Source organism: Rhopalosiphum padi, chromosome 3 (assembly GCF_020882245.1).
Source record: "Rhopalosiphum padi isolate XX-2018 chromosome 3, ASM2088224v1, whole genome shotgun sequence".
In the NCBI taxonomy this organism is placed as follows: Eukaryota; Metazoa; Arthropoda; class Insecta; order Hemiptera; family Aphididae; genus Rhopalosiphum; species Rhopalosiphum padi.
The window spans coordinates 63,140,012-63,167,197 of NC_083599.1; the positions used below are offsets into that span (position 1 = coordinate 63,140,012).

Sequence of the window (27,186 nt, forward strand, 5' to 3'; positions counted from 1 at the left end):
TATTGTTAAATTTACTTTGGCAGGATCCATAATAACAGTGGGGACGAAATTCAAGAATATATGATTACAGTCAGTTCTACGTGCATGTGGGTGGCTAAAAGCAACTTCTAATTCATCCATTGCTTCCAACAATACACGTTCTCCTTCATTTTGAAGGTATTCAAAAGATGCTTCTTTTGTTATTAAATCTTGATGTCTTATAATGGAGCGTATAAAGAAGCGATAATCAGTTACAACTTGACCTCTTGGAACCTATAAGAAAAAAAAATAAGACATGAGAATATTTTAAATTAAAGTATATAATTCAACTTACTTTAGCTTTTCCTAAATACAGGTACATTTTTCTGTTTGATGTAGGCAAAGCTTCTAATTCATAAGTTCTCATTCTGTTCAATTCCAATTGGAAAGCCATACCTGGCTCTAAGTGCCGGTAAATTCTATCTTCAGCAAAATCTTCATAGTTTCTGTAGGTGAATAATTTAGGGAATTGCCTTCTACAAATCAATACAAATAAATACATTTAATAAACACGAAATACAAATAAATACAATTTATAGACATATTCGATTATTACCAATAATTAAAAACTTCAATAGTCAAATAATGAATGATTTCTTGATTAAATCATTCATAATTTGATTATTAGAGTTTATAATTATTGGTAAGCATTCCATGACATGTTATGCTTAGGTTGTTTTATTTTTTAATACTTTTGTACAAATAAATTATTTTATTATATACTATACTATGAAATGTTCTAATTAATGTAACATCATATTTTAAATTTTATTTGCATCAGAGTTTCAACTAATTATAGGTAATTATATAAATTTATAAATTTGATACCATTTTAAATTATTATTATCAATATAAGAGTCATCATATTTCGCAAGTATCGAGTGACTATTAAAATGGTTGTAATGATAAAAAAAACAAAAATAATTTAATTAATTTTCATATAATCATTGTTTCAAATATAGGGTATACTTTTAGGTATTATTTAGTGTTATTTATAAATTTCACAGTAATTACATTATTTATTAATTTTACTTTTTAATACATAAGATAAGAGTAATATTTTTAATTAGTTCTTCATACTAACATTTTATCATTTTTATAATTTAATTTTATGTTTCTCAAAATACAAATAAATAGTGTATAATATATTAATATATCTCACAACAAAAATGTGATTGTAATAATATAGATTTAATTACTTATTCAAAGCTAAGAAAGTGATTCTTCGGATTGATCTTTTTTTCAACTCTTCTCTACGTTGTTGACAAAATTCTTCATACATCTTACCAAGTTTATCATCTTCCATATTTCCAGTATCTTTCATAGCTATACATAATATATGACACGGTTCAATCTGAAATTAATAAAAAGAATTTTTATGAAAATTATGCAGTAAAACTCACTTAAGACACTTTTTGAGACACTAACTCTCTAGAGCATCTTAAGCAAGAAAGTGGCGGTATCTTATATGGGAATTGAAAAAAAAATTAAGTAGTTAAAAATGTATACATAATTATTTTTTTTCCATTTTAATCTTTTTAATGTATACTAATAAAAGTATCTATTTTTGATTGCTTGAGATTGTGAGGATGCATTTTTAGCAAGGAAGTTTTCTACTTTGTTAACATTAATCAATATTACTTAATAATCTTATTTTAATTTTCTCAAAAATATTAAAATTTATTGTTATTTACTGAAAAAAGAATGTCTTATCTGATTAGAGAAAAATCAAACTTCTTAACAGGTGGTTTTTACATTGACTAGTATAAGGATTGTCTAGAGACCGATAGAAAATAGCATTTTAAGCGGGGAATGCGTCTTAAACAAATTTTACTATATTTTGCTTTATATGCAATTACAAATCTTATTACCTCAACGTTTTCTTGGTCTGGGGCCCGTTGGTCACCTAGAGACAAGCTCACATTGAGAGATGAGCTTAATCTAGATTCACTTCCACTTTCAAGTGCATCAATGATTTTAGGGGAAACATAAACAGGAGAAGATAGATCTTCCATAATATCCAGGATTTCATCAAAATATTGTTCAAATTGAGTAAATGATTCAAATGCTGCCATACAACCAGTTCTTTGATAAGTTGGGATATATGGCAATGGAGTTTTGATTGGTGATTCAAGGGTTTCAGATCCATTGGCTCCAGAATTGATTTTATTTTGTTGACTATACACAATAAAAATAGAAATTAAATTATATTTATTGTAACAATTTTAGTAAAATACAATAAGCTTACCGATTTGGATGAGAAGAAGGCAAAAGAAATTGGAAATGTACCAATGGTATTTCTCCTGACAGTTCCAAATGTTGCAAACATGTAAGATCATATGATATGTAAACACGTCTAACATAAACCTAATCAGACATCAAGATATTAATTTATTATTATTAGATTACTGAATATTCTCAAATATTTATAATAGTTTATTTCAATAATATGTATTACCTCTAATGCGGCATTGCAAACTGCACGGTTTGAATGATAAAAAAAGTCATGAAGAATATCAAATATAGAAGTTTCAGATTGGATAAGTTTTTGTAAGTTTTCAGGATGAAAATCATGTCCATACATGTCAACAGCAGATAAAAATATTGATTCCATTTGGTTATGTCTTAATTCATATGCTGGTTGGTGTGCAGCAATGAGTACCTATAAAACACGTTTTATGAAAAATATTACATAATATAAAATCTGACATAAAGGTTTTTTATTGATCAAACCTTATTATAGTACATAAAAAGTAAAAATGATTAAGAACTAAAAATATTTAAAATAATATTGAAGGGTTCTATCACTGGATGGTCTCCCTTATCCTGTCACTCTGTCTTTATATTATATTGTGTTGTACATATTATCTCATTTACTCATTGTGTTTTGTTAATACAGATTGTAAATTTTCAAATAAAAAAAAAAATAATAATATTAAAAATACTAACTTGTCGGGCCCGAAGAGCAACTCTAGAATGTTCACTGCGATTGAGTGAAGTTAACTCGTTTAATGTAGCTGCTAACTCATCTGTTAAACCAGGTTCATTGGACCACAAATGATCAATTAACATAGTAACTAACATATTCTTCTTTGCTACTTGTGTATGTGAAAATATTGTTGATGTAACAGCAGCCATATCATCTTTGTATCTATCCCTCAATGCAGTAGCACATTTATCGTAACTTCCTACAAAACATTTAAATTACAGCTCATTAAATATATTAAATATATTAAATATAATTAAATATCATACCAGGAACTATAGAAAATAAATAATATTTTAACTTAATATAATATATAAACATTTCCTTACCATGTTGAAATTGACTTTCCACTTCATAGTATTGTTTCAGCAACTCATGAACAGCAGACTTCATTCGACCACGAATTCCATTCCTATATCTTTGTACCAGTTGAACAATGCCTTGTGTTGTCTGGAAGAAGCTATCACGGTCTGTTCTTTTTTGTAAAGTTGCAGCATGGCTTTTGGTTAAAATTAATCATAAAAATAAAAATAAATAATTAATATCAACTGTATTAAGTAGTTTGTTCAATAGTAATTTACCCATCAATAATTGCAGCTATTTGTTGGCTAGGAAATTGAGCAAGTACAGATGTGATGTTCCTTTCATATAGCTTCATTAATGATTTAATTTTTTTATCAACAGCTTTTGGTATTCTGCCTGATATTGAAGATATTACTTCCTAACAAATGTAAATAAAAATTGGTCAATAATTAATATTTCAAGATATAAGTAACACTATCGAACCTGCAACTCCAGTAAAGGTAAACTTGGATCCCGTAAAGAATTCATAAACTTTTCAATGACTTCTCTCAAACGTACAAGATGATATGGTTCTGGCAAACAATACCCTGCCAGAATATTATCTAGCATACCTCTATAGCATGTATGTATATTATTAAGACTTTCTCCATAAATATGTGACGTTCCATCGAGTTCAAGGAACTGTCCTTTATATTCAACTGCTTTTGTAACCAAAGATGGGTCATCTAATTCAAGCGTTGCAATTAATGATCCAGCATCAAGAACGGCACCAGGTCTTTTGCTATAATACACACGGCCGTTTTCTGTTGCTGTTAACGTCATTACCATTTTCATTACCTGATTAAAAAAACAAAAAAAATTAATCACAACCATTTAAACTATCTTAAAAATAATATTTTAAAAGCTTTTTATTTACCTCTATTTCAGCATATGGTTGACCTTTTTTAACTTGACCACCGTCCTCTATAAGAAAACTAATCAATTTACCAGCAGACGGCGAGCGTAATAAAGATGGATCATTTTCTTTTTCAAAAACACATGTCTGATTACCAATTACAATTCTATACCGATCTACTTCTTCTCGCATATAAGTAGTAAAACTTGATCCATCCAAAGATAACAAAATTCCTGAATATGATTTAAAATGTAATAGAATTTTTTATAACTATAAATAATAATATAAATACTAAATAATGATTTACATACCACCATCAGACAGACGATGGACTTCAATTTCCTTAAATGAGCCATTCATAATAAGGAAGTATGAATTGAGTCCAGATTTGGTAACTTGAACTTTATATTTGTATCCACCATTTATAAGTTCAACAGATACATGGTGATCTAGTGTACTGGCACTCAATACCTGACCACTAAAAAAAAAGATATAAAATATAAGTGATATTACATGTAGTCAATAAAAATAAACACTATTGATATTGAAAAATAAATATTATTTTAATATTTAACTTAGTACTTTGAAAATTAAATTTTGAGGACAAACAACTATCTAGGTACTTGAAATTTTAAAGAACTACATTCAATTTAAAGGAATGTGGACAGTTTAAACACATTTTTTTTTTATTTTATCTTGTTAATAAAAGATACTGAAGTTCAAAAAGGTAAATAAAACAATATAAAGAATTAAATAAAAATTTTATACAGATAGTCATTTTTAAGATGCAACTGCATAACTATTACATAAATTATCAAATATAACTATAACTATATTACTCTTCTAAAGTAAATATTGAAACACATATTACCGTTCTAAAGATGTTTGAAAGTTTTGGAATGATTCGGATATGGTACGATCAGCGATATGAAGTCCTCCACAAATGACTCCAAGAAATATGTCTGGCTTTTCAGATTGTACTCGCTCTGATATCAATAAATCCAACCAAGCTGTATCAATCGTATTAGACTGAAATGTATAATAAGAAAAATTTAATAAAATTTAAAGTATTTTTATAAAATAGCAAAGAATTATGTACCTGGAATGATTCAGTTTCAAGAAGTGTGATTAAATATTCAACTGTAGTTCTAAAATCTCCTCGAATTGACAATTCTTTAAGTGCAATAACTAAATTTCTAATTGAGGACAAAATAAATACATAAATAATACTATAAAATATACATTTTATTTTTTTAAATCTTACTCTCTAGCTTGTTCTCGGTTTTCTCCCCATGAGAAACAATGCCCAAACTGAGAATCAGCAAATTCGTGTAATCCTCCTGAGGCTGCTACACTGAAGTATCCCCAAACATTCTTTGAAGAGCGGAAATTTAATTCTTGAACTGTTCCCGAACTAGGCTTAAAACCTAAAATAAAAATGTAATTAAACATGAAATTGTATAACATATAATTTCATAATTGATATAACATAACAACAATTAATTTAATTTAATTATTTTAGTTAATATAATGAATACAAAATGTAAATTTACATAGCAATTTAATACAGTTATAAATTATGTTAAGATACAGCAAATAAAGATATTTATGGACAAATTAATAACTTGGTATATTAAAAATAATAAAAGTAATTAAAATTTAAATGTACCTTCATCAGGGTTTTCACTAGTAATTCGAGCAGCAATAACATGACCCCATGGATGAGGTTTATGTCTTGGTGCATCAAAATCAATAGAACTTTCTCCCCAAGCAGATTCACCATAAAGTAATCTTATGTCTTTAATACAGTTAAGAGGTAATCCCATTGAAATTTGCAGTTGTGCAGCAGGTAAATTCACATCAGATACCATTTCAGTGCATGGATGTTCGACTTGCAGTCTAGGATTTAACTCCAAAAAGTAATAATTTCCGTCGGTATCGTACAGATATTCAACTGTACCAGCACTAACATAGCCAACCATTTTAGCAATACGAACAGCAGCCTAAAATAAAATAATGAAAACAAAAAAGGTTAGAAATTAGTAATTATTATAAAAAAATAAAATTATTACTTTCTCCATTTCTTCAAAAACACTAGGTTCGGCAATCACTGCTGGTGCCTCTTCAATAATTTTTTGATGTCTTCTTTGAATTGAACAATCACGTCCGAACAATGATATAGCATTACCATATTGATCAGCTAAAAGTTGTACTTCTAAATGTCTAGCACATTTAGCCAATTTCATAATAAATATTGGTGATCCAGGAACTTCAGATTGAACCTACAAATTAATAAGTTTACAATAAAAAGTATTCAATTATTTCTAAATCAAAAAATTGTAAAGTGTATAACTTTTAATTACCTGTTTAAATGCATTTGGAAATTCTTCAGTATTTTCTACTTTTCTTATACCTTTACCGCCACCGCCTTCACTAGCTTTAATCATAATTGGATATCCAACTTTTTCAGCTGACACTAAGCCTTCTTCGATTGATGCAACACAACCTTTTTTGTACAAATCTGGTCCAATTTCAATTTTTTTACCAGAGTAATGTCCAATTACACCTATATAGGAAATATATAAATTTAAAAGACAATTATATATACATTATATTTTAGTTTACAGAATATATCTTATACTATAAAACGTCGTGTGTTTCAAAACGAGAATAATTAAATTTAATAAAATGAAAAACACATATTTCTTTGACTAAAAAATGTTAGGTGTTGATTTTGGCTTAAAAGAAAAATTAAATTTTAAAAATAATGTTTGTAAATATATTGTGGCTGGTTAAGTAAATTATCTATGTAAGTTGTTTGAAATAAAGAATTAAAGATTAGGTTAGGTTCATTTCAACATATTCAAACTGTAATAAATGGTTATGTAATATTACAAAAGTTTAAAATTGACATAAAAAGTGGATCATCCAAAATGAAGAAACGTGTGTTATAATATATCCTTTTATAGAAGTTCACATTTTTTTTGTTCTGTAACAATTAAAAATTCCACACAATACAACATAAGGTTCTATACATGGATGTGGAAATCTATACTAGTATGTGTAGTAATGAACTCATTAATTAATATTTATAAATATTCTACCTGAACCAGACCAGGGCAATGTTGGAATTTCAGCTGTTTGTGCAACTATACTCGAAGCAATTTTATCACCAAGAGCAAACATAGCTTTTTCAGGTGGTCCAATAAAAGCAATTTTATTTTTGTCCAAGAGCTTAGGTAGTTCTGGATTCTCAGAAGCATGTCCCCAACCAGCCCATACAGCCTATATAAATCAGACATAAATATAAATATAATTTATTACATATTTCCCTTTAATTTTTTAAATAAATATATACCTGAACTTGAGAACGTATGGCTATATTGACAATGAGTTCAACATTAGCATAATTGTTGTTATTTGTACCTCCAGGTACTGGTACATAGTGATCAGCCATTTTAATATATTCAGCATTTGCTAAAATAATAATAATAATATATTAATCATACTATTTTATTCATACATAATACCAAACATAAATAAATAACTCAATCATACAAAATAAATTAAATAGTTATCTTTTCTTTACATATAGAGTAATTATTATTAACTAATTTTGGCATTAGTTTTCATAAACCGAATTAGATATATATTAAAAATAATACCTTTAAGATCCTCTGGTGTAACCATAACTACAAATCGTACAGCTCTTTCATTTCTAAACATTTCATAAGACCATCGACGAACAGATCTCATGCATTTGACTGCAGCAATACCATTGTTAGCAATCAAAACCTGTAATAAGAAAAATAAAATTATCTTGTACTATAAAATGTAGAAATGTTTGAGTTTTAACTTTAAGAATATTGATTATACATTATTAATGTGTTATTAAAAGTTAAAACCACAAATTAATTCAGGAACACTAACCTTGTTTATAACTTTTGTTCCTTTAAAACGTTTCACAAATTCTTCAGGAGTGCTAACATTGAAGTCTTTTTCAGTTAGTCTTTGATGGATCACATTGCCTTGTGACATACTAGGCCTATAATTTGTTTAATAACATATTTTGTGTAAAATATCAATTGTGTAATTATAAATATCAGATATTAAAATTAAATTAGACGTGTCTATTTTATAGAAAAGGTAAAGCAGCAATTGTAAAATATATTTACATATACATAATACATTTTTTAATTCTTAATATAATAAAACATTTATTTATTAAAGAGTGAATAGCATTTTAGAAATAATTTAATGTTTGCAATTGTATTAATTAATATCTAAAACAAATAAATATTGGTGTTGTAAGTAAGACATGAACACAAATTATATATACAACATATTAATATTTGATCAATAAATCATATATTCTTTGATATCATAATAGGGCATTCAAATCAAAACTTATATAAATATATAAGTATATAGTTCATAAGAACTTCTTATCGCAAAAATAGTTTAATTGTATTGTAAAATAAATTATACATAAAGTATAAAGTTGTTGAAAAAGTATTAATTAGAACTATTAGAACTAGGTACTTATAATTTTAAGAACATTTTCATACTATTATTAAACAACAATAAAAATACTCAATGATTAAATAAGCAAACAATTTAGAAAACAAATAGTTTAAAAAAAAAACAAAACCAAGATAAATTAAAACCTACAATGTTAGTCTTCAAAAAGATAACAAAAAAAAAAAAATGAATTATAGAAAAATTTATAATAAACCTGAGTTTGCTTGTTGTTATTTACTGACTAACTCAGGGGTCTTCAGCCTTTTTATGCAGCGGGTCACGTATTATTTTTTTTAAATCTTGCAGGCTGCATTCGTAGTAAAACATGAGTTTTATACAAAAATTCAGTTTTATTATTACAATTTTAAATTAGAAACTATTAATATTACTAAAACATATATAGATGCTAAATTTCAAATGTGATTGCAGGTCACATATTATGACAGAGCGAATCACGAATTGAAGACCCCTGGACTAACTGCATTGTTCTAAGTCCATGACATACTTGACAAAGAAAAATTACCTATGTAAAATTTTATATAACATGTTTATTATATAAATAACTTTAAGTTTAAGTTTTACTCACAACAATATATAAAAGTAATATTAACAAATGAGTTTAAAGATGGGAAATTTTATATTTTTGTACATTACTATACAGTGCATACTGTCAAATTTTAATTTAATATTTTGAATTACTGATCACCTCGGAATTAAGAATTTGAATTTCAAAATAATATTATATAATGGATTTAAAATTGTTAGGTTATATAAATTATGCATTTAATATAAAATAATTTTAATCTTAATTATTAACACATATTGCTTGAAGGTATTTTAACATACAAAAATCTTTACATTTGCATTAAAACAAATTAATAGTATAGTCCATAAAAATCCAAATCTAGTAGTGTCTAAACACTGTTAATTTGTTAAATATTCCATCTGTAAGTAAACTCTCAATATTTTTATATGACTTAAAATTACAAACTTATAAGACTTCAAACTAGCCTAACCATTTAATGTTCAGTAATTATATTAATTTTCTAAAATTTAACATTTAAAATATGTTGTTATAACTAACTATTTTACTTTATAGAAACTATAAGTTTATAACAAAAAAATATTATATTAAAAATATACTCATAATTATATATTATCAAATTTTTGCACTGGCCCTGTGTCAAGGATTCAAGATATAAATTAATCTTGAAATTAACAACTTTTTTGTCTAATACATTATTAAGTAAGTAGTAAACTCATTATAGGCTTTCTAATGAAAGACTTATTGTTATTTTTTTTTATATTGGCAATATTCTCAACAAAATAAAATAATTTATTTTAAATAAAATTAATTAATAGTGGTAGTTTTATATATTTATACCTAACTACTATTACAGTTTTTGAGACAACTCATAACAAATAACAATGAAGTTTCAGGATAGTACAAAAGAAACCCAACATGATATAAAATATAAGAGGATAACAAACTAGGTGTCATAATATGTGGTCTACCAAAAATTGTGGTCTGACATATTATATTAAATATATGGTATGATGCTGTATAATACTAATCATATTATTATGTAATGGTACAATAAAATAATAAACCAAAAGTAGTGACGACAATATTAAAAAATAATTTTTATTTCATCTTTGTGTGCTTAATGTAGCAATTCTTTAAAAGAACAATAGCATTAGACCTGTGGACAGAGATGATTGAAATAATGAATAGTGATTAATGCGTCGACCTAATTTCACTTAATTATATTTATCTAATATTAATTCATGTCATGATTTACCTCGCTAAACATTTTTGACAGTACAATTTAATTAACATTTCTTCACATAATAAGTCAGTACACAAAATTAAGATTTAAGACTTTGGACCAAAGATTTCTGAACCATAAATTATGATGTAATTTAGGTGGAAACTAAGTAGGTACCTAAATGTATATGAAAAATGTATGTTAAATTAAACAGCAATACAAAATCATTCACTAGTTTTAAAGAGTATTCACTGGTAACTGATATACAATTTTTTCATCAAGTTAAATCTTCAGACAGTTTTTTTCATGTGTTATTTATAAATTTCAAGGTTATAATATCCTAAAAAATTATAAGCCAAATTAATAAAATCTATAATATTGTAAATAGTATAAGTATTTTTTCATAATTTTAAGTACCTAATTAAAATAAATAACAGAACTTCAATAGATTAGCTATCATATGCATAAACTTTTTTTTTTAGTTAACAGTTAAGTACACACAAAAAAAATTATAAAAATATAAAAATAATAAATCATCTACATAGAAACAATTTTGATCTAATAGTTATTAAGTTATAAAAACAAACAGAACACTATGAAACACTCATTATATTCACTAATAAATTTATAAGATCAACTTAAATGGGATATTGGAATTACTTCTGAAGCTGGAATTGATACAAGTGGGAACTTATAAGACATAAATAAGATATATAGTAGTTCTTGAAATTAATTTTCTGATGTTTTCTAGTAATTGAGATGTATAAAACTATTTCACTATTAAGACCATTACAAACAATATAACAAATAGTACTGAAAAACTAATATTAGTAATTTATTGAGAAATCTGGTTTTTTGGAATAAAAAAGGACAAAAATAATAAATACTGTTGTGAAGTTTTTGTTTCTACAAAAAAGGCGCAAATAATAAACAAAAATCAGCAATAGAGAAGTTATTTTTAGAATAATTTTCAACCTTATACATCTAACAATTTGACTTTAAAATAATAACCAACAAGTATTTTATACAACTATAAGTCTATAATACAAAATATCAATTTTAAAGAACTACAATACACCTAAAATTATAAAAAAATTAAGTTGACCTACATTAGAAAAAATGTATTTATTCTTAATTTTAAAGCATAACCTAAATATATCACTCGGTGTCCTTGATTAAGATACGGAAACAGATAAAATAAATATAAATACTGGAATTAACTACATTGAACCAGGGTACCAATAATATATGTTTATTACTTATTATAGGTATCAACCTGTTCTCTATTTTAGAAATAAATAAATAATTACCACTCATACAAGACAAATATAAAAATGTGAAATAGTAAAATACATATTATATACAAATACAATTATTTACTAACTGAATTTCTTATGTGTTTTCTTATATTTTGAAATAAAATATTCAACAAATAAATAATTTATAATATTTCTTAAGAAAAACGGCTTAATACGGTAAATATGATTATAGATGGGATGACATTATGAAATCATTGAAATAAAAACAATTATAGCTCAAATTAATATCAAATGATATAACCCAATTAGAGTTTTTATTTTTTTACACAATTTTAAGCTAAGAAAATTTCAAGATACACGTCTTAGAATATGCAAATAAAAATTTAATTTTAACCCATATTTTAATATTTATTTTGTGCTATGACAATGATAAACTCAGTAATATGCCCACGCACACACACAAGGCAAGTATCAAGGTAAATTACAATATTAATTTAGTAAAGATTTATTATAAAATTAAAATAGACATAAAGAAGATTTATTTTAAAATTAAAATAAATAAAAAGATTTATTATGAATGTAATATTTTAATCAAATAATTAATTCTGAAATTATTTTTAAACAGTTTAATGAATATTATAATCAGTGATGAATAATAGTTGAGCATTAATTTATATTATATATGTAATGTTAATTATTAACTGATAATTGATATCTTAAATATAATTCAAGAGAATGTCAAATCCATCTAATAGGAAGTACAACATGTAATGTTAAAAAATATTTTATTCTATGAACAATCATAACAAACACTTATAAACCTTTTTTTTTTTTTAAAGTGAATCAAAATTTTAATCTTCACTAATTATCCAAATTCAAGCATAACTAAATTAATTTTTATGAATTATGATATATTTCGTAATTTAGAATATATACTGATTCCATCAAATATATAAACCAAAATGATTAGTTAATAGAAAACATAGATGAAATTCAAAGAAATTCCCTTGAACCAATTCGTGCAAGCTAGTCCAAACAAAACAGAAATCAGAATAAAAGAAAAATTAGAATGTATTAGTAAGTCGTAACTCATAAACCTTGTCTGTTACTAAGTAACATCATACTTTTGGATATAAGTATAATACTGCAATAATAATATTATTATGACTGTTATTTTTATTCTCAGCTTAGACACCCAACTGAATTGTTAGTGCAATTGATTTACACTTCAAACAAATGTATCGTTCTAATGTTACGATATTGTTGTGCTTTGTTGGTCGACTGTCAATAACTGCAGTGTATACCTACGTCGAACGATACATAACTTACTTAGTTTACGTAATGTTATTCCTAACAACCTAACATTATTAGCAGTTGTTATTTCCCTTGAATTCATAATATTATACCATTATATGTATATTTTTTTAAATTATATTTTCTTGATAATTATTATATATATACACTTGATGCGAGTATTGCCCAACATTACCGCAACCAACCGTGCAAAAACACTAATGAAGTAATGAATAATAATTTATTTTTTTTGAAATGATCGAAAAATATCTGGTTATCTGAAACCCATGGCTAAATGAGAACCGGTTTACCTCACTCACTCACCTACGAATATGTTACGAGCCACAGTAAATTATTCCAAATAGTTATTGAAATGAGAAATATATGTCAAAATTTGTAGGTATGCAGGTATCCGCAAGGTTTTATTAGATAAACGTTATAATTTGTGTTTATATTTTGAATTATAATAAACATAAGTGTAATCATAATATATTATATTATAGGTCATATAATGGTATGCTTTGAATTGTAGAGGGTAGTTGTGCTGTTTAAGCTAACAACTTAATGCGCTAAAAACGTGCTAAAACCAACGATCGAATACGATTTTAACGCAATAAGTCAACACGTTAAAATTAAACAATAATATACATAATTATGGATACGTAGACAGTATATTGAAAACAAACTGACATGTCTAATCGATTTAAAAAAAATCGTAAAAACTCAACAATTATTAACAAGCACCGTAGTAGTATAGACAAAGAAATATATTATATAATAATAACATTTATAGAAAAGCTCAGTTATTGCACGTTGGCTACCATAATATAACGGTATTTATAAATATAATATTTTTAAAGTATTGGAACTTCGTTTGGACTTATACAGAATATAACTGCAACCTGCAAGAAAGGCACGCACGAATGTATAGGCAAGTTTTAGATGACGGAATAACAAAAACAGGCTCGTAGCATCGTAATAAGACCCGTCATGTTTTATATACGTTTTTGGCATTAAAACCCGTCCTACGCAGCAAATATTATAGGCCGCGGCGCAGAAAAATTTCTCAACGAAATATCGAAACCTGATTATCAGTGATATATATTCTGTGGTGATCCATTTTACACGACTACAATCTTTTTCAGATAATTTTTTATTTATTTTTTTAAAAAATATGAAGTGTTAAATAAATGCCTTATAATACCTATTTCAAATTGAATTGTAAAACATTATTCTTTCATTAACATGAAAATTGATTTAAAAAATTAGTGTTGGCAGTGTAGCTATACAATAGATCACCATGTTATCACTCGTACACTTTTCCCAATTGATTAGACCTAATTGAGTTATAGTTTGCAGCACATGAAATTTTCGTACGGCAATAATAATAACGATAAGACCAAAACCCAACCTAAAAAAGTGCTCGAATTAGAATGCAGACGGCAGAGGGAAGTACAATTTATTATGGTGCATTATATATTATACGACGGATTGAACGAAAAAAATAGAAAACTAAGTGTTAAGTGATTTGAACATCACTGACTAATTATTCAATTACCGTGTGTATATCATGTAATCGTGAAATGTGTGTGTGTATATGATGTGTACGATTGAAAAAAGTAATAAAAATTTAAATCTTTTAGTCACCGAAATCTCTTACACCACGCGTGTTAATTGCAGCCACAGGCAATATAAATATATATATTGTACATTGGTGTATACACTGCTGTATTATAATTAAAGTGCGTAAAGAGGCGTGATATAGACCTGAAACCGGGTATTATTATTATTATACAAGTGCGGTATGCAAGTATATTATACGTAACAATAGTATGTATAGGTAAAGGTGTACGTTAATCAAAATAGAATATAAATTAGGTAATATATTATTTGAACAGGTGTCAATACTACAGTGCATTTCGTTTGATCGCGGAAAGTCGTACTGATAATAATGTGCTTATAAAAATGTGAATAAAAAGCATATTAATATACACAATAGTACTCGATGTGCGGCAATCAAAGGTGGTGATGACAAAATTCTCTAAATTTTTGAACACGGATGTGCCCGCAAAAATATTTGAAAAATGTTGTCAAATCGTTAAACAATAACAAACTATTTTAGTATAAAAATAGCTATTGTAACTTCACTCGATGCGATACGCCGAACACACACAGTTAGATAGTATATAATAAATATAGACAAGCTTTCCGTACAAACGAAATGCAGTGCACCACTATATACTACGATCTGTACACGACAATAATATTATGTGATATATATATATATATATATATATATTATAAACGATATAATCATATATTATATGGACGGCAGACGTGGTTGTTACATGTTAGACGCGCGGCGGCATTTGCGGGCTAACCCTCAGCAGTGTTTGCAGGACACTTACGTGATGCCGGACTTGAGGTTTTTAATCGATTTCCATTGAGCGATTTCGTGGTTGGACGGCGGAAGCCCGTCGTCGTGCTGACGCTGCAGCGACGACAGGTCGGCCAACGTCATTTTCGGCCGCGGGGACGGAGCCGCCATCGGTTCCAGCTGTATGCAAAAGCCGTCGTCCGCGTCGTCCGAATCGGCGGCGGCCGTCGACGACGGGTCGTAGTCGACGTCCGCGGGTTCCGCTTCCTCGCCGGCCGTGGCGGCAGACGCTGCGGCGGCGATACCGCCGCCGCCGCTGAACGTCCGCAGCTCGGACAGGACGAACCGCCTGGAGTTCCTGCGTTGCTGGAGCATCGTTCGGCCCCGTGAGTCGCGCGCGGTTGGTCGGTGGCTGTCTGGCACACGGGTATACGGCGCGCGTTCGCGGACACACACGCGGGTGTTTCTGTCCGGTTAAGCGATCGGCTCGTCGTCACGCGCGTCGGCGATGATATCGTGACCGCGGCGCCGGCGGTTGTAGTCGGCGGCAGAGGACACGCTGCTAAGCTGCCTCGTCGGACAGTGTTGTGGTGATGGCCGCGGCGGCGGTAGTGGTGGCGATGGCGACAGCGGCGGCGGCGGCGACGGCGGTGATAGTGGTCGCGTAGGTATCCGCACACGCCTGAAGACGGTCGTGTATTTTTACGTGTGTGATTTATATGTTGTGATACGATTTGATATTATTATAACAACATGTCATGGACGACACGACGACTACACGAGGATCGAGCCAAAATATTATTGTTTTTATTTTTTGGAATTCTTCGACGTGCGAATTACACACACCAACTACCGAACAACAACTCTGTCGGACTGTCGACATACGAATATCACAACATATCGCCACCCAACCACCGCACAACAATTATTATAATCATTAGGCGCTTACGTATTATTATTATTTATAAATAAATTTCGCCGCGTTATAAATTGTTATTATTTTTATAATAATATATTTAATAACATCGTTAGGCGTTGTTAATAATGACGTTAAGACGATCGTAATGATGATGATTGACCGTCGCAGCGGTCGTTACGTCGACACATAATAATAATAATAATAATACGATCGCTATGGCACGAGGGGATCCCGTCGCGGTCACCGTGCGAACAGAGCGCCGCTGCACGCGGCCGCCAAGGCCGACGGCGACCACCGGTGGCGGTAAACGTGTTGTGTACGCGTGTCTGTGTAGAAGATTGTTCGCGGCGGCGAACCGATGTAACGTACGTAAACTATATATATAATATTATTGTTATTGTGATAATAAGTATACACAGGTAACGGCACGTGAGAAACCGACAAAATTATGTTATAACAAACGGGCGGACGGGTCGGATGATAATGTGTGGGACACGAAATTACACTTACTATAATACGATTGTTGTGCAGCGCGTGAACACATCAATTAATATATCGTTTTACGGTTTCCAATGCGATTGATATAAAAGTAATTAACTATATTAATGAGTTGCCTGCGACGACGTGGATACCTGTATTGTGTACTATACGGTAGCGTTCCCACGGGTACTCACACTCCACAGGCAGTTAATAATTAACACGACTGCGACGCAGAGAACACAAGACATAAAATGGAACCAAAATTGAAAATCCGATGACTGCAAACGGACGCGACCGCGCGTACAACAGTCGAACGCGAATAAGACTGCGCTATACAACCGCGAAAAGATTTAGTTATATACAGCCGATAACGTTAAAATTGTGTATAGTACACATTGTATGCAGCCAGCCAATAGATACACGACATTGCAGTGCAATATTGATGATTTATGGCATACAGTCGGAAGTCATAATATTGTAATAATATATTTTATCGTTTATATACCTACTCGACTCGACGGATGTTATCGGCGAGATACGACAGGAAAACGATGAATAATATGTAAATTTCGAATTCGCAGCACCTTATTTAACCCACCCCTCAACCTTTCCCAAGATCGTTACGTGCGGTCCATTTTACAGCTGCACAACGAAGCTGCCGAACCACCGCTGATTATCGACGACAGTAAATAAGGCATTAATATAAAGCAATTATTTACTGGTGACAAGTATAGAAATTAGGTGCGCAACAAAGACCGAAAAGACCGAACAAACCAGGCGTTTTGCTACAGGTAATCTATCATACGTAAAATGTCTGTTGAAATTTTTACTACATATAATAATATATTATATAATATAATTTATTGGTATAGCTTCATGAGATAAAGTACAACAATACGTTATAAAAATATACTATTTAATGTATTTAGACTATTGTCGTGTTCACGTGTATGTATAATATTATAGGTAATATTATTTGCTCCTCTTGTGTTTAATTCAAACATATGTCATAGTACAAATTAAAAAAATCAAGTATTAACAACATCCTTTGACAAGGACTTATCATATTTATCTTCGTCTTATATACATACAACATAGCAAATATCAATAAAGTCTACGAGATGCCCTTGATAATATTCTTACCTTTAATTTAATAACAGGCTAATTCACTTTAATAACACAAAATAGGTTCAGTTGAACGAAAATTTTCGATAATTTAAGACGGAAACAATACGTGTAAGTAACTTACAGTAAGTTATTGGCATACTTTAACCTATGCCCTGTTATCCAATATAAGTTATATATTATAATGTATATAACGCTATAAGCTGTCAAAGATAAAGTGATATAGAATAGACCTCTATAACGTAATCGTTAAATCAAGACTTTTGTTTCTAATCAAACAATCTTAGGGAATAGAATTTCTAAAAACGTTGCTAAGTCCTTATTCATTACCGCCTACATATATAGGAATGACCAATTCACTTTTATTTTAAAAACTACTGTGTATAATTTTTATTTTGTTATTTAAAAGTCTAAAAATATTCTGTTTTTTCAAATACTGTGTTGTGATTATAACATCAGTAGAAATGATGCAATGCTATACCTAATTGTCTTTGGTAGATAACTTCACCTGGACAATAGCTCACCAGGAGTGTGACAGCTCACTCGTTTACCGCATATTTTACGGTCACAACTCAGAATTACAATAAGGAACAACACATATTTTAATATATTATTTACACGCATTCGGCACAGTACAGAATATGAATAGGTATAATATCAATTAGAGGTTTGAGCGCGGAACGTTTTTTTTCTAAAGGTTTTTTTTATACACGCAATATGTCATTATTTCAAGTGATACTAATATTTATTTTGCCTAATACGTAACACCGCACTTCGCGATCAAATAACGTATTATGTTGTGCTGCAGTTACGCATATACTCTCATTAGGGACTAATAAGCGAATTCACAACAAAAAATTACCCAGTGTCTAAATATTATTGTTGATGAGTTCTGTCAGTAAATTTTCGCCTTAATTAACGTGAAAAAAAATGTATTAATTACATTTTAATGATTTTTACATAAGCTGAACAAACCACATTAGTATCTTTAAAAAAAAGATTTCCCAATGCATGGAGAATTATAAAAATGTTAATTCTATAAAGGAACATACTCAAAAATATTTTAATATTCTAATTAATTCATAAAATTTGGCCCTAGATAAACACGAATACATAATAAATAAGTAAAATTAATCATAACTTTAAATATATGATTAAAAAGAATAATTAAGCAACTGATTATAACTTTTTAAGTAAGCTGATTTTTGGGCAGTATATTATAATTTTTATCAAACCAAACTCAAAAAACAATTCAAAGCTTAGTTTATAAAGTAAATGCTAATTTTAAAATTAGTCAATACAGAAAAATAAACATCAACGATAAATTCTTTACTGAAATAATACTTAGAAAATGAAGTAAATAACAAATGATGTATGATGATGTGTATTAAAATAAATCGTAAAATGGCAAACTTCCGTTTTAAAAATATCTATAATACGTAATTAATGTTAGTTAAAATCAAATAACCACACATAGTTGAAGCTAATAAAAATATAATAAAGCATAAAGGTAAATTCATAATGATAATATTTACTATAATAGGTACTTTATAATAAGTAGCTAATTTTAATTATTATATAGTTTTTATTTTTGTATATCGTATAGTATAATTTACATCTTACAACCAATTTTCTAATTAGATTTAATGTAACATTTAACCACTATAATATTAATTGTAGGTGTACACAATTGTATCTTTTCCCATTATAAAAACGATAATTATAAGAAATGTAATCTAAATTTTAAAAACAATGATATACAATAAGTATGTATACAATTTATTTAATTTGCTATGAGTATTAAAATCCACCAACAATATAAGTTCGAAAATTTTGAAAGTTCAAAGTTGATATAAATTAACCAATTATTTAATTAAATGTATAAAGAGGCTTTGCGTCTTATAATAATCTAACATGTAGATATATAATATATTAAGTTACTCGTTAATTCTCAGCTCGTCATTGTTTTCGATTAAAACTTCGTAATATAATTTATGTACTAATTCAAACAGTTTCGAAAATATAATAATAAGGTTATTCAACATTATTTTTTAAATCAAATCGATATTGAATGTACTTTTTTACATAAATTTGCAAATTAAGTATATTATTATAAAATCTAATCATAACGCACTCCAGTGATTTAAATACACGCTTTAATATTTTAAAAACATTTAATTTTAATGTTCAAAATCCTTAAAAATGCTATTCACATCTATAACAATAATAAATATAAAATTTTTTATTTTTATTTTCCGTTAATTTTAAAATTATAATGCAAAATGTGCCCATAAATTAACCACGCCAGTGTTAAAATTATTTAAAAATTGAATGACAAACATAAGTCACATTCTTAAATAGTTCTTAAAAGTTCTTATATGCTAACAACAAATTATTATAAATATATTATAAAGAAAATAATAAGTTAGATACCTTAATCGTTTCCTCTTTTCTGTTAAGCCAAACATGTTGTTATAAGAGCTGCTATTTGATGTTACGCCCATACGTGTTTCTTTGCCTAAAGGGAAAGAATCAGTATTTTCATGTTTCTCTTCTTCTAAAGCTCTCATTAAATCTCCATTGACGAGTTCGGTAGGCGCTTGATCAACGCCATCCTCGTCGCCGACAATAAAATTTACACCACCACTTGTTTCGGAACTCATCTTATCATCAATTAAAACAGCTTCTTCAGAGTTATTGCAATCTGTGCTCTCTACAAAAAAAAAACGAATACAATTATCATTTACAATCATCATAGAGTAATAGTAGTAATTATTTCAATTTATGTATTTAAACAGTAATTTTACTGAAAAAAATTAATATCTAACCATTCTTATCAAACAAAAAATAATTAAAAATATTGTTCATACATTTTATAGAAATATAATTAAAAAAATATTATATATAAAATAATATACATATTACACAATTTAAAATTATGTATCCATTTACTAAATTATGCATAATAAATTATGAAAGAAAACAATTAAAATAAATATTTCAATACAATGATACAATTTAAAATATAATTGAGTATTAGTATAATAAATAACCATCTTTACTCCATACAAAATATAATATTATATAATACCTATTATTACATAAAAAATTTAAATGTACTTCAACACGATAACTTGAATAATTAATAACTAATAAATAAAGTAATACTTTGGTTGTGTATTAACATCTATACATTTATATTAATTCATACGTAATAATATTATAATTACTTTATAAAATAGATACTTAGGATTAGAACTATTTAAAGTTCAGTTAGTTTAAACTATGACAAATTTATAGTTACAATTGTCGTAATTTTCATTTTTTATCTTAAAATGTTTTAAGTATTCTAATAAGAATCATTAAAGATATATACTCGTATATTACCTACAAATCCAGACTTTAAATCATTAGTTTATAAACTAAATATAACTATTTATTTGTATATTTTACTGATATCATTAATAATAATTAATTGCTTTTAACTATTGGGAATTCTAAAATCTAGATTATAAATTAGAAGTAATATGACATTACCATTCTTAAGTTTAAATAAGCACCTTATTCATCGTGTCGGTTTTTTAAACTAATCATGTCAGGGTCAAAAAATACTATGAAATTAATTAGTATCTTGGAAGGAGAGATTTAAATCAAACAACTTAATAGTTAATCGCGGATGTGCGTGAAAAGAAAGTTATGTCAATGTCATACAACTTTACAAAAGTAAAAAAATTTTTATTTGAAAATTTTAATCATGATTTCGAGGTATAGGTACTACATTATAATTAAAAAAATAGTAACAATACTGATATTAATATTATATAATTATATTAAACACATTTTATATTGTATTAATACAGCTTTTATGTAATACTTACAATTTACATAACAGTTAATACCAATGTATCACTAACATATTATTTATAAAACACTATAACTTTAAATTTAGTGCACTAAAATATTTTTATTATTTAATTAGATTTGACTAGCTGATAAGGATTTAAGATTTTTATTTAATTATAAAATACACGATTGAGTGTACTTCGTTTAAGTTTATCGCACCTTTGTTAACAGTGTTTTTCTATTATAATGATTTTATAACTGAAAAACTGCAAGTTAAATTGATTAATACAAAACATTTAATCGGAAGATAAAACCCCGTTTCAAAAACTTGAAATAAGTTATTTAAGTATTAAATAAATATAATGTTATATTATAAACATTTTGAGTTTGTTTATTTTAATTTTAAAAATACTTACAAATTTAATAATATTTAATGGCTTATTTTTAAAATTTGTTATAATTACTGTGACGATTTTAAAATTCCAAATATACTATTTTTGGACTCTTAAATTAAGCAGTTTTGGTATTAAGACTGTTAATTGTAATAAAAACTAACTTATTTCTTGTTGATTATATAATATTCAATGAATTTCAAAAATTTACCCTCATATACATAAACATTGGGCATATTATGGTTTTAAATTTTAAAATATACCTAAGGGTTTTTATAGTATTCGAAATATAATATACAGAATATATTCTACAATATATTATATAATAAATATAATAATGTTATTACATTAAACTGTTTAATTATATATATAATATATTTGATCGGCTGGTGACCCTATTGTTCATTCAATATTTTATTATTGTTAATCGGGGCCCGCTTAATAATTTCCTTAATTCAAAATGCAATGATCTATTAAATAAAGATCTATAACAAATAATAAATATCAATATGGAAACGAGCAGCTTATAAGTAGTGTCCTACCACACCAAACAGTCAAAATCTAGGTCCAAACCCAATCGTTATATCATGTCTGTAAGTAAATACTTCTTTTAATTACATATTAATATTTCTATTCTTATAGAAATAAAAATATAATTCCTCATTGTATGACATAATATATTATATAATATACATTATATAATATTTGGACAGAACTTTATTCGATAATATTTTAATTGAATACGAAACTTTAATTCTTAACTAACCTGAAATTTCTAGTACAAGTTCTTCTGGCCCATTAATACCCGTAAACAACACTTTTAAAGTGTAATATATTTTTAGTAAATACTCACGCGTAATAAAGAAAAAAAAATGAAACATTTTTAATTCATTGAACCAAATATATGGTAAATATTTGTAACATAAATAAAATATTTTGTTTTTGAAAATTAAGCTAATGATTTAATCAAATATATTCACCCTTGGCACACTGATGTACAATCGAGAGCGTTCGACCGTTTTCACATGAGTAAGCACAATACAAAACAAAAAGTTCAACGGTCAAAACAAAAAAAATTGTTTTCTAAATAATTATTATTATTATTATTAAACATATAAGAAATAAATTAAATATGAGTGTTTGGCGAATTTAAGTAAACTACTGAGACATAAAGAGGTTAGATCTCTTATTACATTTAGTACTCTACTACTAGGACTCGATATAGTTTAACCATACAATTTCAAGTTAATTCTTATCAAGGGGAAAAACCTGCTGTACAATTTGACCTTGGTGGGTGTCCACTACGGAAAGGTTCAACTCGTTCTACTCGAGGTGGTTAACTTTAAACTAAAGGATTTCCAGTTTATCAAACTAGTTAATGCAAACTTTTGATACTTATGATATCGGAAAATAGTAAAACAGGCCTAAAATTAATCTAAAGAAGAGATGAATAAAATTAAAATACATAAGTTTAACATCATTGACTTTAAAAAACAAAATTTAGATAATTTTAGATAACTTTAAATATTATATTGCTTTAAAATACAAAATATTATTACGTCACTGTCTTGAAAAACTATAAATATTATATTATTCTTAAATGTACCTACATATTAAATATAGAAGTATTTTAAAATATTTAAATTAATTATCGTAATTCCGTTAATTGTAATGTAAATTAGCTTGTTTTAGACTATTTGTGTTTTTTATCACAGTAAAATAACAATAAATAAATATAAACTAAATTTGTATAGTTTGGTATAAACCTTTTACATTTCTACTTATTTTATAAGACTTTTTACAAATATATACCTATAAAATAATAATAAATTAATCTTTTACGATTTACAAATTACATTTTTTATTGATTATTTAAGGACGTCCACGCGTGTTGTCTCTGTCTTACACGTTGTAATGTACAACCACATAACAAATGTTTGTACGTTGGTTTTTTTTTCGATATTTTAATTTTTATGAGAATTATGAGCATTTTTTAACTATAATATTTTACACTAATATTCGTTTAAAAATTTTAATATTGTAAAAGATCATCATAATATAAAAACAGATTGTTCTGTCTTTTTAAATTCGAAAAATGTCATCAATCATTCTAATATTTAACAACAAAAAATTGACCCTGCTGAACGCAAATTTGCCACAACGTACGCACTCGGACAAGAAGAACACATACGAGCGTGACATTCTCTTAACACCCGTATGACCGTATTAATCTAAATATTTGTTTATATTTTTTATTATTCAGAAGTTTGAACACCCGAATGGCCAAATACATTCAGCACCTGGGACTTGAAAAAATAATTCACGAACGAATACAAACACGTCACAGTAAATAATATATTAGAACAATAAAACCGATATAGTTACTATGTAAACACTTTCATAAAATATTTATCAAAAATCAATAGTATTATAATAATGCTGTTAACTTGAGAATTCGGTAACAAATGTAGAACCATTTTAGAACCAATAAATAAATGATAAAAAAATTAATTATGAATGGTTGATAATGGTTCTACGAAATATGATTTCACACTTGTTAAAAAAATTGTAATATTATAAAAAGACTTATATATATTTATATTATACTAAGAATTTCAAAACTAAAATTGACTTTAGATGATCATATTATACGGTTGACATCGAAAGAGCAAATAAAGTAGAGAAATTATCAAACCTATGCATAATATTGAATATAACTATTAAGTATTAATGTCTTGTTAGAAGTAAGAACTACAAATTATAATAATCACTACCGATAAACCAATGTATAGTAATATGATACATCCTGTGATTGAAATTTCGAACGTTATAATGCTTTCTTTAAACATGCACAGCAAACATAATATTATAATATAATATTATTATCAACATATCTAATATGCTTAATATGAGAGGTATGAGGCAACAGGAAGACGAATTTGTGGTGTACAAACACGATCACGCTAGTTATTATTTAATATTATTAAATTACTCGCAAGTCTTATTATGATGATAAAAGTCAAACATAGTTATTATTTTTACTTGGAATATTTTTCAACAGTTAACATTTCAAAACTAATTTTTTTTTAAATTAAATTGTGCTACTTTAATTTACAAAACTCATAAACCTACAATAATTTGTAAATTAATAAGTATAAACTATTATTTTAATTTTCTAGATAAATACTTCAACATAAATATGTTACAGTTTTAATTAATTTATTATATTTTTGAATGTTAAAGTAATTCACAAATATTTCACATGTTAACAATAATTCAATTTTATAAGTGCATACGTTACCTATAGCTCAATGTTAAATTTACGGTCCGACGAATTCATTGGAGAGCTCTTTAGTTATAAGAAACACATGTAAAACTAAACTCTAGTAGGTTTAAGTTGGTAGACACAATAAACGTTTATTTGACCTTTTGCACTTACGCACAATTATTATGCCACTATATAACTAAACCAAGGAGTGAAACCACTAATGTCGTATGACTCGTATGTAATTGAATATTTTAAACATTTCATAGAGTCTATAATGTCCTTTTGGTTATTTTTTACTTTTAATAGATACAAAAATATAAATAAGCCAATGAGTAATGCTACGAAAGAAAAAAGAAAAATGTCTTAGTAAAATACGACTTAATACACTAATATACTTACGAAATATTAAAAATTGCTATTGAAAATTGTTTTAAGGTTTTTAACAAAATTTTTAATAAAAATTATTCAAGTAATTATCTATTTTTATTCAAATAGTATAGTTATGCTCGCTTTGGTTTTGTGGCTAGTCGTAAATAGAACGAACAATATGTATACTGTATAGGTAGAATTTTTAACGTAAAATGCTAATAATTTTGAAAAAAATTAACATCTTTGAAATTTTTTTTACCATATTTAGCATTAAAAAAAAATTTTTTTTAATTTTTATCAATATCACTATAAATATAGTGATTATAATATTTGTTTTATGACAGCATAAGTACATTTTAAATTTAATATTTCGAAGAATAAATATATTTTTATAAATAAAAATCAAATTTCAAACGAATTAATTATTAGTTGTAAGAATTATATATTAATTATATATTTTTTTCAATATATTCTCGATTTATAACAGACCAAGCCAGAAAGCTTAGAACTGTTTAAAAATCAAAAATGTAATATGCATATATATATATATACTTTAAATATTTTGTTCAGTTTAGAAAAAAAGCACATATTTCTTCATTTTTGTGCAAAATTTCTATAATTATATATATATTAAATGTTTTATAAAAATAAATAAATGTTTTAATAACAAGATATAGGGTACGCGCTGTCAATCAAAAAAATAAAAATTTTTCTTCTTCAAATTATGTAAATAAAAAGTCGTTTTAAAAATGTTAATAGTTTTTGAAATACTTATGCCTCAAATTGTAAAATATTCTTTTTGTATGATTATAATATTATATTATTATTACATGCACGTGACGACAACCACAAGCAACCACTATCGTTTTGTATGGTAAAAACTTAAGCTACTCGTTTAAGCAAAACAAATAATATTTAACTTAATCCATTCTTATAAAAGCTACTAAAAGTGCTTTTAATGCATGAAGAATTCCTTGCAAAGTAAAAGTTTTAAATTATATATAGACGTGGAAGAAAATTATTAAAGTTAACAAGTAATACCTTTTTTATTTACTTAAGTAGTTACTTATTTAACGTATCGAGTAAAAATAAACATATTTGTGGAATATTTAATCACGGACCGATTTATTCTAAAAATAAATTAAAAGCCGGTATGGTTATACTTATGGTAGGTAAATGACAATCTTGTGAAAATAAACAAAATATAAGGTTTTATTGTAAAATATTAAAGCATAAAATTACAGTTAACCAATTGGAATTGATTAGTGTTTTTAAAAACGACAAAAGAAAAATTTATTCATGCATATCTCCGCCAATCAAAATCTATAACTCAAAATTTATCTTAATAAATAAATTTGTCTCTATAACA

The 27,186-nt window shown here is 27.0% G+C and overlaps 1 protein-coding gene across 6 annotated transcripts in view; it reads right to left on the minus strand.

Moving 5' to 3' along the window:
* LOC132924094 (acetyl-CoA carboxylase) overlaps positions 1 to 27,186 on the minus strand; it is a 44,049-nt gene that overhangs the window by 4,571 nt on the left and 12,292 nt on the right. For 2 of the 6 annotated variants that reach the window (XM_060988192.1, XM_060988191.1), the window contains exons 2-24: positions 20,379 to 20,658; positions 8,133 to 8,247; positions 7,868 to 7,997; positions 7,561 to 7,679; positions 7,307 to 7,487; positions 6,566 to 6,768; positions 6,275 to 6,484; positions 5,872 to 6,205; positions 5,467 to 5,629; positions 5,302 to 5,398; positions 5,074 to 5,231; positions 4,514 to 4,680; positions 4,224 to 4,435; positions 3,791 to 4,144; positions 3,586 to 3,725; positions 3,334 to 3,503; positions 2,968 to 3,206; positions 2,477 to 2,680; positions 2,267 to 2,385; positions 1,890 to 2,196; positions 1,218 to 1,372; positions 314 to 494; positions 16 to 252 (exon numbers count right to left, since the gene is read on the minus strand). In XM_060988192.1, the coding sequence (XP_060844175.1) occupies positions 16 to 252; positions 314 to 494; positions 1,218 to 1,372; positions 1,890 to 2,196; positions 2,267 to 2,385; positions 2,477 to 2,680; positions 2,968 to 3,206; positions 3,334 to 3,503; positions 3,586 to 3,725; positions 3,791 to 4,144; positions 4,224 to 4,435; positions 4,514 to 4,680; positions 5,074 to 5,231; positions 5,302 to 5,398; positions 5,467 to 5,629; positions 5,872 to 6,205; positions 6,275 to 6,484; positions 6,566 to 6,768; positions 7,307 to 7,487; positions 7,561 to 7,679; positions 7,868 to 7,997; positions 8,133 to 8,247; positions 20,379 to 20,608 (4,425 nt within the window). In that variant the 5' untranslated portion in view covers positions 20,609 to 20,658. Of the gene's footprint in view, positions 1 to 15; positions 253 to 313; positions 495 to 1,217; positions 1,373 to 1,889; positions 2,197 to 2,266; positions 2,386 to 2,476; positions 2,681 to 2,967; positions 3,207 to 3,333; positions 3,504 to 3,585; positions 3,726 to 3,790; positions 4,145 to 4,223; positions 4,436 to 4,513; positions 4,681 to 5,073; positions 5,232 to 5,301; positions 5,399 to 5,466; positions 5,630 to 5,871; positions 6,206 to 6,274; positions 6,485 to 6,565; positions 6,769 to 7,306; positions 7,488 to 7,560; positions 7,680 to 7,867; positions 7,998 to 8,132; positions 8,248 to 15,452; positions 15,997 to 20,378; positions 20,659 to 22,946; positions 23,077 to 23,160; positions 23,298 to 25,481; positions 25,550 to 27,186 lie in introns of those variants that run through there. The other 4 variants (XM_060988194.1, XM_060988193.1, XM_060988188.1 and 1 more) reach the window with 4 other exon arrangements.